Source organism: Hevea brasiliensis, chromosome 1, assembly GCF_030052815.1.
Source record: "Hevea brasiliensis isolate MT/VB/25A 57/8 chromosome 1, ASM3005281v1, whole genome shotgun sequence".
NCBI classification, from domain to species: domain Eukaryota; kingdom Viridiplantae; phylum Streptophyta; class Magnoliopsida; order Malpighiales; family Euphorbiaceae; genus Hevea; species Hevea brasiliensis.
Window position 1 is genome coordinate 5,491,646 of NC_079493.1, and position 14,853 is coordinate 5,506,498.

The window sequence follows — 14,853 nt, forward strand, 5'->3', positions numbered from 1 at the left end:
TGTGTTGTTGTTGCTGTCATATAAATAATACTATTCAGTTAGTAAAAAAAAAAAAAGTCTCTCTAGTGTTGTTTAGAAACTGTTTAAATAACCGTAAACGAAGAATAATAAAATTAAAGAAAAGTAAGTAAATTATATGTCCCTATTTGAAAATGAGTGAATTTAATTGAGAGTAAAAGTAAGAGTAAGTCTTACTCTTTCTTACTCCTTAAATATTAATTTTTTTATCCTACAAATATATATATATATATATATATATATATATATATATATATATATATATATATAATGGTATTCTCAAAAAAATGCTAAATGGCACAGAAAATGTCAAGTGACACTTCCCTTGAAAAATTTACCACTTGTCATTTTTCATTAATAATTATCTTTTATATTTTTTTATAATAATAATTATTTAATTCTTTTTTATTTCTCTTTTAATTATCAATATTATTTATAATTCTGCCTTAACTTTTATGATTTAAATTATCATTTTCTTTAAAATTTGATTTTTAAAAAATTAAAATCTTTTGTGATTAAATGCAATATTTAAAAAATATTTATATTATTTTTTTATAAATTTATTTATGCAAAAATATTATTTACTACATGTCACCTTCCATACTCATCATCATCATAGTAGTAGTAATTTAAAATAAAAAATAATTTAACAACAATAACAATAATAATAATAATAATAATAATAATAAAAAGAGCAAGTGATGACTATTAATTTAAAAAAAATTAATTATTAATTTGTAATCTCATAATCAACTATCATAAAATTTAACCAACTTTAAATTATTTCATATTTTTAATAAATATTTTTATTATATTATTATATTTTTTATAATTTTTATTATGAAGTTTTTGTTAAAAAATTTGAGAGACAAAAAATATAATTTATATAAAAAGTTATAAAAATAAAATATAAAAATTTAAATTATTTATAATTAGTACGCATTAATTTTTATATTAATAATTTAATATTCATTTTATTTTACTTTTCTAAGGTTAATTAATACTTATTATTATTATTATTATTATTATTATTATTATTATTATTATTATTATTGCTAACTTATAGCCATTAAATTGAAATGGCCAAATAAATAAGAATATTTTACTGTTATAAAAATTAAATTTAAATATTTTTATTATCATTTTTTAATTAAATAATATTTAATTATAAAATTAAACTTTTATTTAAATATGATTTTCATTTATTTGTTCATATATAGTATGCCATATAAAATATTTAATACATATCTACTATTTTCTCATCAAATATTTTCATTTTACTTAAGTGCTCTTAAAATTTTTTTTATTTATTATTTTTTTATTATTTCTTTCAAAAGTTATTAGTTATTGTTATCAAAATTTATTTATTTAAATATATTTAATTACTAATTTTTTATAAATTTTTTATTTAATATTTCTAAAACTTTTTAATATTTTATTTCATTATAATTATATATCGAATACAATTATAATTAATATTTTGATTATCTATATTTTATTATCATTAATTTTCAATTAAAATATTTTTAAATTTTAATTAAACAACTAAATTTTTAACATAAATTATCTCTCAACTATATTTTTATATAAAAGTAGAATTTTAAAAATAGAATACAAATATGATTACATTGAAAATTTAACTAAAAGTAAATATGATTAAAAAAATAAAATTATAATATTAAAATTATAAAATCTGTCTTTTGAAAAATAATATGTATTTTTAATATTTATTATATTAATAAAAATGATAATATTTTAAAATTTTAATTTTTATGAAATATATTTATCTTATATCATAAATTTATATAAAACGATAACCATTGTTGTGAAAGAATTATTTTATAAAAAAATATATTAGGTTAATAAAAAAATTTACACTTTAAAAAAATTTAAAGATATAATATTTTTTTATAAAATAATATAATAAAATATTATTTTTATTATATAATAATATTATATATTTTTATTATTATTAAAATTAAATAATTCAATTCATTATTAGTAATTTTATATATTTTTTAAATAAAATTATTTTTTCATTAATCTAATATATTTTCTATAATCTAAAGAAAAATTAATATGTATAAATTATGAAATAAAATATAAAAATTTCATAAAATTTAAATTATTTTTTGATTAAAATAATTTTATTATATTTTTATCTAAATAATCATAGAAACTACTATTAATATATGCATGAAAAAGAATTAAATAGATATTTTAATTAATTATACCAAAAATTAATTAAAATTTTATTATTATAACAAATAAAATTTTATTTAAATTAAATTAAATAAGAGATAAATTTTAGTTAAAAATTAATTTAATAGTAATAATTTATATTTTTTAAAACATAATTAAAAATTCCACTGAAGATACAGTTAGTTACAAAACTGAAAAAATTATGAAGTTTTTATTAATTTATAATTTTAAAATTCTTAATAAAATTTTTAAAAAAGTATATTTTTATAATTAAATCGTGTTATTAATGTAATTTAATAAATTTAACGCTTGTATAAATCTTATGCATTAGACATGAGAGTTAAACACTATAAAAAAATTTAGAAAAAAAAAAGCTGCAAAATTAAAATTACTTAAAATTAAAATTACTTGTCATTAAATTTTGTTGATAATTACTAACAAAAAAATTAAGTAAATTAAAATTTAAATTAATTTATATTAATCAAATTATCTAATAGTTATTGATGACACTTTTATAAAGGACGCAATTTCATAAGTGAAAATATTGAAAAATATTAACAAAAAAATATATATATACCAATGAAAACATTTATTGATAATTATCGATCAATTTATATTTTGTTATTATTATTAAAAAGAATAAAATTTTAAAAAGTTAAAAATAATTACCTAAAAAAATATAAATAATTACAAACAAATCCTTATTTAGTTAGTAATATTATCAAAAATAAAATTATTAGATAAATTACCTACAATAAGTTTATCGATTATTACTAACGAATTTATATTTTATTAGTAATATTAAAAGAAAATAAAAATAAAATTTTAAAATACTTAAAAAATGTTATCTATGATATGATGGGTAATTATTAATGAATTTATATTTAATTAATAATTTTAAAAAAAATAAAAACTTTAAAAAATAAAAAAATTTACCTACCATAAAATATAGTTGGTAATTGATTAGTAATACTAAAAAATAAAAAAAAAATAAATTTCTAGATAAATTAATTATGAAAAACGTTCATAGGTAATTACATACATAAAAAATATAAAATTCTTACATTATTTTTAAATGGAATGGTGAAAAGTTGATTCCAAAGGGAAGTCGCTTCTCAACTTATAGCAATCGTAATATAATGATCTTATTTTATTAAAAATTTAATTAAATTAATTTAAAAATTAAATTAAAAATATAAAAATAAAAAACAAATAACTAATGTAATCGTAGATATGTATTATGACACTTTGTTTTTGTTGGTAAATAGTTTACAAATCATTACTGGTCAATGATCCTTACGAAATCACAAACAACAAATCTCATTTTGCTAACGGCATTTTTATTAATAAATTTAGCAAGAAAAGCTTTTTCATGGGAAAAAAATTTTATTGACAGATGATTAAAAATTATCTACAAAATATAAATATATTTCATCAGTGATTTTTGTAACTTTTTTATTAATTTCTTATAATGAAATCTTATTTAGGATTGTGGTTCAAATCTTCTTTTTAAAAAGTATTAATACAAGTCTTTTGCATTGAAAGATTTGCCTGATCAATACAAGGTGAAAATTATTTTAGATGTTATTTAAAAATATAAAAAATTTTATTTTTAATTATTTTAGAATTTATATAACCAAAGCATGTTAAATTTAATAAAAAAAAATAATATATTTAAAATACATTTTTTAACAATATTTTTAATAATAATCCCAAACACAACCTTACTTTATCTAAACCAGCATTAGTCTTTCTTTTTCCTTTTTAAGTAAATAGAAACTTATTAACAAGAAACATCATTTTATTAATTTTATATATAATTTCTGGAACATGAGTAACACGCAACGACATCTGGGGAGTGGAAATGTGGAAAAACGAAGCACTTGATTGAGCACAAACACAAGCAACCACACCCCTCCACAGCCAAAATCTTCAAGACATGACCAAAGTCACTCCGTGCAATAACCCTCAATGGCCAAAAACGTAACATTAAACAAAATTCAAAGTGACATCACCGACCTAAAAAAATGAAATATGGACGCACAACACCACTTGGGATGAACACTAGCCAAAATGTCTTGCAGTACAGAGCTGTTCTGGAGATATAACAATGACCATTCGAAGGAAAAGGTAAATGAAGAGATCGGAGTGAGAATTTCAAATGCGTTCTACAAGGATAACAACTTAACCTGTGATACAATCTCCCTCCCCTACTCTCCACAAAATCCCACCATAATAAATGAAGGCATTCCTTGGTACACACGAACAGCGAGGAAACGTTGGTGAAGGATCATAACATTTCTTGTGATTTTCTCACACAGCGGCCAACTTTTTTCTTGAATTCGTCTCTCCTCTCTCTCCATTCCTTCTGCATAAGAGATGTGACTATTAGTTACAACAAAAATGGGTGAGCAAAGCTTGTCTTTCTTTCTTTCTTCCTTTCTTTCTTTTTGACTGAAAGGACCGCAATGGAAGGTATTAAATTCTTTTGGCCGAATTATAAAGCAAATGGATTCCCACTCAGTAAACAGATATCACAGAATTACAATGAATATTTACACATAATCAGTTGTGTCCTAAGCAAAATCCAATAACAAATAAAAAAACAATCCAATGCATGGCAAGTTAGAAGAGTAAGCAGTCCAGTAATTTGATGAACAGCCATAATCCATAAACAGATATCACAGAATTACAATGAATATTTATACATAGTCAGTTGTGTCCTAAGCGAACGTGTTAACTTGTCTCATTAGAAACCAGTAAGTTGAGAACAATAAATCAGCCCACTTTGTCCTTTTAGCATCATGATTAGCTAATTTGATACATAATTCATGGGAAGAATTTACATGCAAACAAAACAACAAAAATATTAAAAACTTCACTGAACAGAGTCATGTTGCCAAAATATAAGAAGGTGAAAAAATATCCGATTATCACTTACTGCAGCTTCAACATTTGCTGGGGATTCATCATTAGGACTGGAAATCATTGATATGATACTCAACATTATGCTTTCAACCTGGCCCAGAAATGGAAAGATTTATCATGCTTAACAAATATGGTTAAACATACAAAAACATTTTTATGGTTTTCTCAAATGATGAACCAGAACCAAAGGGAACAGGAAGGTATTTCATTATAGAGGCATTATAAGTTTGTAACTAAGAATGCTGGTTTTAATTACATTGCCAATCAAAAAGAAAGGGAAAAAAAAAATATTCCACTCTTTTTTAAGAGAGAGGGAGAGAGGGGTAATTGATGCATCTCATGGTACATTCACACACACCAATTAAATCTCTTTAATTGTATACAATCAAGACATCAAAGCCTGATACTATACACCTGTAAAAATAGTTCTTTGCTACCAAATTGATTTCTAGGCATAAATGATTAGTGATAAGGTAATTCTTTCTACAATAACCAATTAATGGATCTTGGCAATTTAAAGAAAAAAGTACAGAATAGGAATAAACAAAATTTGAGAGCAGACAATAGAAGCAATTAACATTCCATGTCAAGGCTGTTTCAGAGTTCGGAGACAGATGACAGTGAAATCCATCTTGTTTGATACCGTTTGCTTTCTATATATACTTTAAAAGGATATAAAATGGTAATCAATTGTAAATAAAGTCAACGCTCAACATAGCATTATACTAAGGGGTTCTATATAAGGATTCAGCTTAAAATGCACTGGAAGCAAATAACCATATAACATATCAAAGATCAAGCTGCTCCTAGAAGCATAAAATTATTCTATGGAAATTGCCTCTTGCCTATTTCAGTCACGTCCATTCTTATTCAAAAAGACATTTTTAAAATGAAACAACAACGAAGCATTAATCCCAAACTAGTTGTATTAAGACCACTCAGAATCCCACATAAAGGAGACATTTTCCCCTTCATTCAATTGGCTTATAAACTGTTTTCTAGATATAGCTTTAAAACTCTGTTCTTTTAAATTAGAATATGCCAGTTCTTGATTCAAATCCATCAGCTCGTTTTGATCCCCTCTGTTTCCCTTGCTGATACAAACCCAACTACAGAACTGCATATTACCATGAATCAATGGCGAATCAATAGAATCAGATAGGCAGAATTTGGATTCTTCCCCCATGGGTCCTATCCAGATCCGATTGAACCTGACTGGTTTAAAAATCAAGTTTAACCATTTCTACCTTATTTTGTTGTGAAATGGTCCTGATAAAGCTTCCCTTAAGACTGTAAATTAAAATTAAAAGCAAGTAAGCAACATATGACTTTTTTTGTTTTCCACAATAATCAAATAGACTCAGATCCTTCTTCTTTTACCTAGTTTCTGCCTTTTTTTGTTTTGCTTTATTGTTGGTCTCTAATATCTTTTTGTAGATATTATTTAGTGCCATTTATTATTCTGATTTTACCTAATTGTGTTAGCAGATCGCGTAATGTTTTGCTTTATCACATTCTAAAATAGGAATTACCCAAAAAAAAAAAAAAAAACTGCAGTAAAGGATCAATTTCAATTAAAGTCCTGACAACTAAAACATTACAATTCAAACCTTCAACAATTTTATAATATCAGATTGTTATGGAAAGTTAATATTTATATTTAGTTGTATTTCTATTTAGCGTAGGATCTATATTCCTAATTAGTAGAGTAACTATAGTAAGATTTATATTCGATTTTCTAGTCAGTATAGTATAGCACAATTATAGGAAAGAATTTTGTACATATATATCTATGTAATTTGCTTTGAAATTAATAAGAATAAAAGATGTAGCCCTTTGGGTTCTCTCTCTTCTCTTCCTTTTCTTTCCTTTCTTTCTTTTTCTTCTTATTATTCTTAAATCTAAACATGGTATCACAACATACATAAAATTTTGGAAATTTTATTTTTGAATTTTGTCCCCCGCTTTCTGTCACCCACATACTGCCCTTCTAAGTCTCTGCCCCGCTTCATGTCTTCCTTCTTGTCAATTTTTTGGGTTCAAACCTACTGGTTTTTTCAGATCACCTACCTAGGGTTAGTTGTTTGTCTCACCGCCTGTCCCTAAGGACGTCTAGGCCACCAACCGGCCAGCCATCAAGATCCCGTCATTAGACCTCCAACGAATGGCCCCCACGCGCCACTTTTGTTTTTCTGCCTTATTTCACATCCCGGCAATTGAAAGTACGTGCGGCAAGCTCCTGCCCTCCGGTTTCTCTTCCCAACGTTGCCTCGGAGTTTGTGCAGCAGTCCCATAAGTTGCTGGTTGATTTGGTGCACTGTCCTGCTACAGTATAGATTAATCAGTTCAGTAGTGGTATTTCCAATTTTCTGTTTGTGGGACTTGGATAAGCTTCAGAATTTTTTCTTTTTTGGGTTCTATTGGTGCATTACCCAATTTCTGGTTTTGGAATTTTCTGGTCTGGCACATAGGCTCTCCTTCAGGACTTTGTAGCTCTCTATTTAAGTTTTGTTTTGGTTGGTTGCACTCTTGTTAGTGCTTTGAGAATTGGTTCACTTTTGTTTTCAGGTAACTGTTCTTGTTGTGTTATTTTGGTACTTGCTTTGGTCTTAGAGTGGGTTGGTTTGGGTTTCAGTGCCTCTATTTGGTGATGCTTCTTTATTGACTGAGGTCGGTATTCTGTTTCCTATTGCTGCAACTTCTGAGGAAACCATTGGTCCCCGTTTGTGTGGGTGAGCTACTGTTGGTACTCCTTTGAAGGTTCCAGTGTGTATTTGGAGTAATTTTGTGGGTGCATTCCCTAGTTTGGTTGCGTTTTGCTTCAGAATTTCGTTACCTTCTCTTAGAGGCTCTTTTGGTTGTTTGGCTATCAAGACTAGCTGGTGTCTCTCAGACACTTTCTGGACTTCTGGGTCATCTTTAAGAGGGGATTCAAGCGCTGTAAGCTTCTGCCCCATTTAGAAACTCCCTTGAAGATTTGTTGAACTTTGGACAGCCACTATATTGCAGCCATATGAGCTGTTTGGGTAAAAATCCACCTATTGTTTCGTTGTTTTTCCTCACTGGCATCGCCTTCGGAGAGGGAAGTGCAACCTTGTGAGTTGCTTTATGTTGATGTTTCCTCATCAGCATCATCTTTGGGGAGGGTTTATTTTTTAGTATTCGAATCTTGGTGTAAATATTTCTAAATTTGGTACAACATTGATACTTTGTGTTTGAACTTGAGAGATCACTCGACCAGTTGCAGTCTTCTAAAAAGAATCTCATCAAGAGGGAGTATTGGAATTGATGAGATTTCATGCTCTATTTCAAGGGGAAGTATTATAGAAAGTCAATATTTATATTTAGTTATATTTCTATTTAGTGTAGGATCTATATTCTTAATTAGTAGAGTAACCATAGTAGGATCTATATTCCTAATTAGTAAAGGACTCCTAGTCGGTATGGTATAGCACAATCATATAAAAGAATTGTGTATATATATATCCCTAGAAAAAATTAAAAATAAATAAAATAATAATAAAATAATATATAAATTTCTAAATTTTATAATAATTTATAATAAATATAATATAGTTTAGCCCCTATCATTATTTAGATCCCTTATTTCACTTCACTTTGATAGCATCATAAATTGGGTCAAAGCAGAGAAAATGACTGCATTTCCAAACTATAAAGTATTAAGTAGTAGTAATTAAGTAAATGTTAAATAAATAAAATAAAACTAGATGTGTGTGTGTGTGTGTAATTTGCTTTGGAATTAATGAAAATAAAAGACGTAGCCCTCTATGGTTCTCTCCCTTCTCTTCCTTTTCTTTCCTTTCTTTTTATTCTTATTATTCTTAAATCTTAACACAATCCAAAGTTGGAAGATTTTTCAATTAGTAATGTCTCTCAATTTGTTTTTTGTTCAATAAAGTTTGTTCAGAATTTTAATTACATACACATGTAGCTTGTATGAAACAATAGAGTATTATGTATGAATTTTTTAATAAAAGTTTTAGATCCAAGACCAAATATTTAACTTTATTTCACATTGAAAAAATTGTTGCCTATAAAAATTTTAACATTCAAAATTGCTATACTTGATAAAGACTTCGTTTAAAGACTTCAGATGAAAAGACTTCATTGATAAATTAAGCAATTACGACATACTGTATGGATAGGCATCCAGCGCTCGCTTGCAAGCTCATAGCCATTTGGATCATCACCCGGCGGATGAAGAATTGATATGCAAACAAGCCCATCAGGATAAACTGCAATGAAAGCAACAAGTAAATCAAATCATATCCATTGGAAGAATAAGAGCATAGAAATCAATCTAAAACAGGTAAAAAATCAACCAACCATTAGGATGCCATATCTCTGAGGTAAATTTCACTGTTGGAGGGCTATTTGGATAATTGGATGGAAAGCTCATAATGGCATTAAAAAATCCCCCTTCACTGCCATCAAAGATTTGTAAGGAAATCATAGCAATGAAATGAACATCATGCAATACTCTACACTAAGCTAGATAAATGCTCTAGTTGATCACACAGAACACTGAAAAGACAATCCCATATGAAAATGCAAAAAATAAACAACTAGAGCTAGATAAATGTTCTAATTGATCACACTTTTTCAACTAGCTAGCTCAAAGAGCCATGGAAAATGAAATACTAGAATCAACCAATCACATAGACTTGCAAGCCAACAAACGAATAAGGTTGAGTTATGAAATTTCAAAACCAAACAGCAAGAATAATTCTCGACGGAATGCATTTTAGAAGTTAAACCAACACATAGGAATCAAAAAACAAGCTTTTACCAAACTCTTTAACTCCAATCACTCGTCCTGATTGAAAGTTTAGACAACCACATTGAAAAATGAAAATTTTAGAAATCAAATGGACTTTAATTAACCGAATCATTCTCAAACTTGTCAAATATTTTATATTCGTACAGTTTCTCAGAGAAAGCCACAACTACAAAAGATTATGATAATATCAACTACATGATCAGGCTAAACCCCTCAAATACGCACTCACCACATTAAACCCACGCATTCTAAACAAAAATCCGGGTCAATTAATCAAATTTCCAATCCTCTAATAAAAAGCAATAACTTCAGCCCTCCCCTAATCCTATCTAATCAAACACAAGAACACAAATTACCATCAACATCAAGCAACCCTTCAATCAAATCAATAATCATACAAAAAGAAAAGAAATAAGCTTTAAGCTAATCAAATTGCAGAAAACAACACTTACTAAAGCGTATCAGGGGGTCCAATAATGGTAACGCTCCATTCAAAGATATTATTCTCATCAACCAACCCCGCCGAGAACCCATCAACCGGATTTTTACAAAGATCTGCACCCACCAAAACCCCGATCAATTAAATTAAACACCGATCAAAAATCCCTCAAGAAAACAAAACAAACAGAATCACCAACAGAAAAAGAAAAAAAAAAAGTAGAACAAGAACAACAACCCATTGGCTGATACCTTTAAGTTGCTTTTGAAGGAGGAGGCTAGCTTGAGACGCCATATTAGAGGAGCTTTAGACAGAGAAAGAACGCTCTAGAGAGAGAATCAAACAAAGAGAGAAATTAAACGGCCGACACTTCGTGGGCATTTATAGATAGATAGATAGGAACAAGAAGGTTCTGTATGTGGACTGCTGCTCTTTTTCACAGGTATGTGTTTATATTTGCGCGGAGGCACATGGTATTTAGTTGTGATTCTATACAACCGTTATGTTCACATGTTCCAGGGGTCCAATCGATATTTGACACGTAACATGCTTCTGATTTGACGGTTGGCCTAAGTGAGGTAAGATAAAAGATTCTGTGACCTTTTTTCAGTGGCGCTGATATCAACCGCCATGACATGACTGTCAGTTACCAAAGTGGTCTCCTGATGGAAAGAGAGTATAATTTTCAGCATAGGAACGGCTCACGGAATTTACCTTACCCTTTCTGTTTCCTGAAAGAGGAAGTGCCCATGGTACGGTATTTGTCAGGATTAAGTGAAATTACAATATTGCCTAGAGTGCGGTCGACTTGGACCTGTTGAGAAAAATATTTTTTAGCCAATTGCAAAAAAATTTTGGAATTTATTATTTTTTTAATTAAATCTTAAACATTACATAATTATTAATTAAATTCTTATATTTAATTAATATTTCAAATTAATTTAACCGTTAATAAGCTATTAGTATACCTAATGAAAATTCTATGTCAATTATCATATCATTATTGAAGAAGTCACATCAAAAATCTCAAATTAAATTTAATTATAAAAAAATTATGAAATTTATTAATTTTTATAATTAAATTCTAAATTTTATATAATTTTTAATTAAATTCTTATATTTAATTAATGTCTTAAATTAACCCAAGTTAATAAATTATTAATATATAGTACTTGACAGATAATTATAATAGCTTTTGTTTTTACTATTTAAATTGGGAGTTTTACTTTATAAATTTATTAATAGCTAATATTAATGAATAATTAATTTAGGGAAATAATTGTTTTTTCTTTCAATTGTTTGGTTCACCTTGCAATAGCACGGAGAAAGAGCTACTTATACATTTACTTCGCTAAAGAAATGCTCTTAAGAAAAAAGTTACATAATTTGATGAGGTTTACAACAAAATTATTGAAAAATAAATACAGATTAGTTAAAAGTGTAATTAAAATGATACATTAAATAATGACATGTAAAGTCGAGTTGATGTATTGATAAATATTAAAAAAAAAATTTAATAATGAAATAGTTTATTTGAAGAAATAGTTGATTGTACGGGTAACGAAGAATTTGATTTTGTTTTATTTTACTCTATTTCTAAGGTCTTATTTTATTGTTATACATATATATAGAGTAACAGTGAATAAGTTTTGTTAGTGTTGACTTAAATGTATAAGTTAATTAGAAAGAGATAAGGTAGTTGTATCTGCAGAATAGAATTTGACTTGTAACTTCTGATTTTTTTAAGTATACTAATAATTTATTAGCAATCAGATTAATTTGAAACATCAATAAAATGTGAAGGTTTAATTAATAATTATATAAATTTTAGAATTTAATTATAAAAATTAGTAAACTTTACATTTTTTTTTTACAATTAACGCAAATTTTGAATTTTTGCTATGACTCATCAAATGATGGTATGACAGCTAACGTAAAATTATATTAAATATACTAATAGTTTTTTGATGATCGAAATCAATTTAAAACATTAATCAAGCATGAAGATTTAATTGAAAATTATATAGACTTTAGAGCTTAATTATAAAAATTAATAAACTTCAAGATTTTTTTAGTAATTAATGTTATTTTTTAAGTATATTAATTAAAAAGTATTAAAAAAATTAAAATTAAATTTGATTAATTTTAATCCAACTCTAAAATAATAAAGCTGTCTTTTTTACAACGAAAAAATAAATCATTATCATCAGTTTTATTATAAGTTTAATTTTATATAAAATTAAAATTTATAATTATTAAATTAAATATTATTTTAAAAATTATGTAAAATTAATTAAAATATATAATAAATACATAAATTTATTGCTTCAATTATTGACACTTATATTAAATGCACACTTCAATTATTGCTTCCAAAACTCTAAATTCTAACACATTCTCTTGCACCAACATGGAAATTAACTTCACTAACACAAATGGGAATTAATTTCAACCAGTTACTGCTTAACCTGATTTGGTTTGGAATTCTCATTTCCCTAATTTTCATATAAAAAAATAACAGAATTATAATTATTTTACATAATGGATATTGAAATATGATGTAATTAGAAAATAAATCAATCACATGTTACCAAAATAATAATAATAATAAATCAATAACACTTACATAAAATACCAAAATTTCTATATGAAAACTTCGTCAATATAAAGAGAAAAATCATGAAACCTAGTTCAGCCAAAAGCTTCCCCTAAAAAAATAAATTGATACAATAGGTCGACCCTAATAAAACTGGAGACTGCATCAAAGTTGTCAAAAATTCTACTTTTAGCTCAGAAACTAAGTAGAACATTTACCTTAAATGTGATATATTATAATGGAAAATCTCACCAAATGGGAAATACTGAAAACTAAGGATAAGTAAATTTCAATTATAACTAAAAATAATAATAATAATAAAACTGAATCATTTTAATTAGAATTTTAAATTTTTTATTTAATTTTAATTATTTAAAAAAATAAAATTTTTTATTTGATTTAATTATTAAAACTAAAAAACTGAAAAAAAAAAAAATCAAACCGACCTAAATTTTATACCCATATAATGTCGTCTTAAGTCCATGGGCCCTAGCGGTTGTCTTGTTAATCCCATAGTTATAGCTATAGGCAACACCCACCCCCAACTCCAAGCCCAGTTGACAACCCCAACTTCTGAGACCCCAAGCCTACAGCTATTTGAGTCAAATCCTTGATAGAAATAAGTTTAATTGTTTATTTATAAAATTACTTTTGTAAATAAAAATATTATTTTAAATATTATTAAAAAAAATTATTTTATTATTTTAATATTTTTATAATTAAAATTTATTAAATTTAATTTTTAATATTTTTTAATACTTTTTAATATTTTTTAAAAATAATTTTTTCAATAGCAGTTCAACAATAATGCCAAACAGAATTAAATAATTCATAAAGTATAAATAAGTTCAATTTAGGCTTTTATATTTTAATAAATTCAAAATTATCAATTTAATTTCATTTTAATACTTTTAATGACATAAACGGGTGCCTTGAGAAAGAGAGAGATATTTTTTTTAATATAATAAGGTTAGTGAGAAGAGGAAAAAAAAAATATTAGGCATTGGCTATTTTTGGGGAGAGTTAAAATGGTTGAACAAGTGGATTAAATTTATTGGGCTAAACCTGAGTATGATTTAGAGAAACATTTAAGAGTTGTCTATAATGACAGAGTTGTGTTTGACATCTAGGTGAAAATGAATTTAATCAAATCTATGGACTCGGTCATTTTGATGTTGGAAAATTGATGATTAATCCAGCCGTAGGAAAAAAACGAAATACTTTTATATATAATAAAAAAATATATTTTAATATTTAGACGTAGACTCTTGATGCTCCCCTTTGATACTATATTAACTAATGAGTTAAACAAGGGAAGGTTAACGAGTGGGCAGAGGTAAGAGTGTGATTTTTGACATGAATTTATTAGGGGTAGGACCAATCATCGGTAAAATGTAAAAATTAACCAATTATTTAGATAGCCTCTTACTTTTATGAGCCCATTGAATTTTTTGTAATTTTTAGATGTGAGACTCTTAATATTATACTTAAATAACAAATTTATTTGACATTCTAACTTGAAATTCTTTCTTAAAATCTTAAACTGACGCAGTGACAACATTAAAAACTTTGATACTTGAATTGAACCAAGCCCAAACCTATTCTGATATGGTATTATTGAACTAAGTTGAACGAGTGAAGAAGAATGAGTGGACCAAGACAAAAGATCATGACAAGTGAGACGAATGTATTCGTATTAGGACTAATCATTATTAAAAAGTTAGAACTAACTAATTAGATAATTAGCCGACTATCCTTATAAGCCTATTGATTTCTTATATTCTTTTGATGCGGATCTTGACAAATTAAACACAATAAATCAACGTTCATTCACGTTCTATAATTGTAAGAAAGCATAATTTAATGAAA

General features: G+C 26.2%; 1 protein-coding gene across 1 annotated transcript; it reads right to left on the reverse strand.

The window, feature by feature from the left end:
- Window positions 1–4,182: 4,182 nt before the first annotated feature.
- LOC110636556 (ubiquitin-conjugating enzyme E2 7) lies at window positions 4,183–10,825 on the reverse strand. The gene is made up of 6 exons (XM_021786325.2): window positions 10,640–10,825; window positions 10,402–10,504; window positions 9,496–9,593; window positions 9,304–9,404; window positions 5,162–5,239; window positions 4,183–4,588 (listed from the first exon to the last, which is right to left on the reverse strand). The coding sequence occupies exons 1-6, from the start codon at window positions 10,680–10,682 to the stop codon at window positions 4,511–4,513; spliced, it is 501 nt and encodes a 166-aa protein (XP_021642017.2). The 5' UTR covers window positions 10,683–10,825; the 3' UTR covers window positions 4,183–4,510.
- Window positions 10,826–14,853: the final 4,028 nt, after the last annotated feature.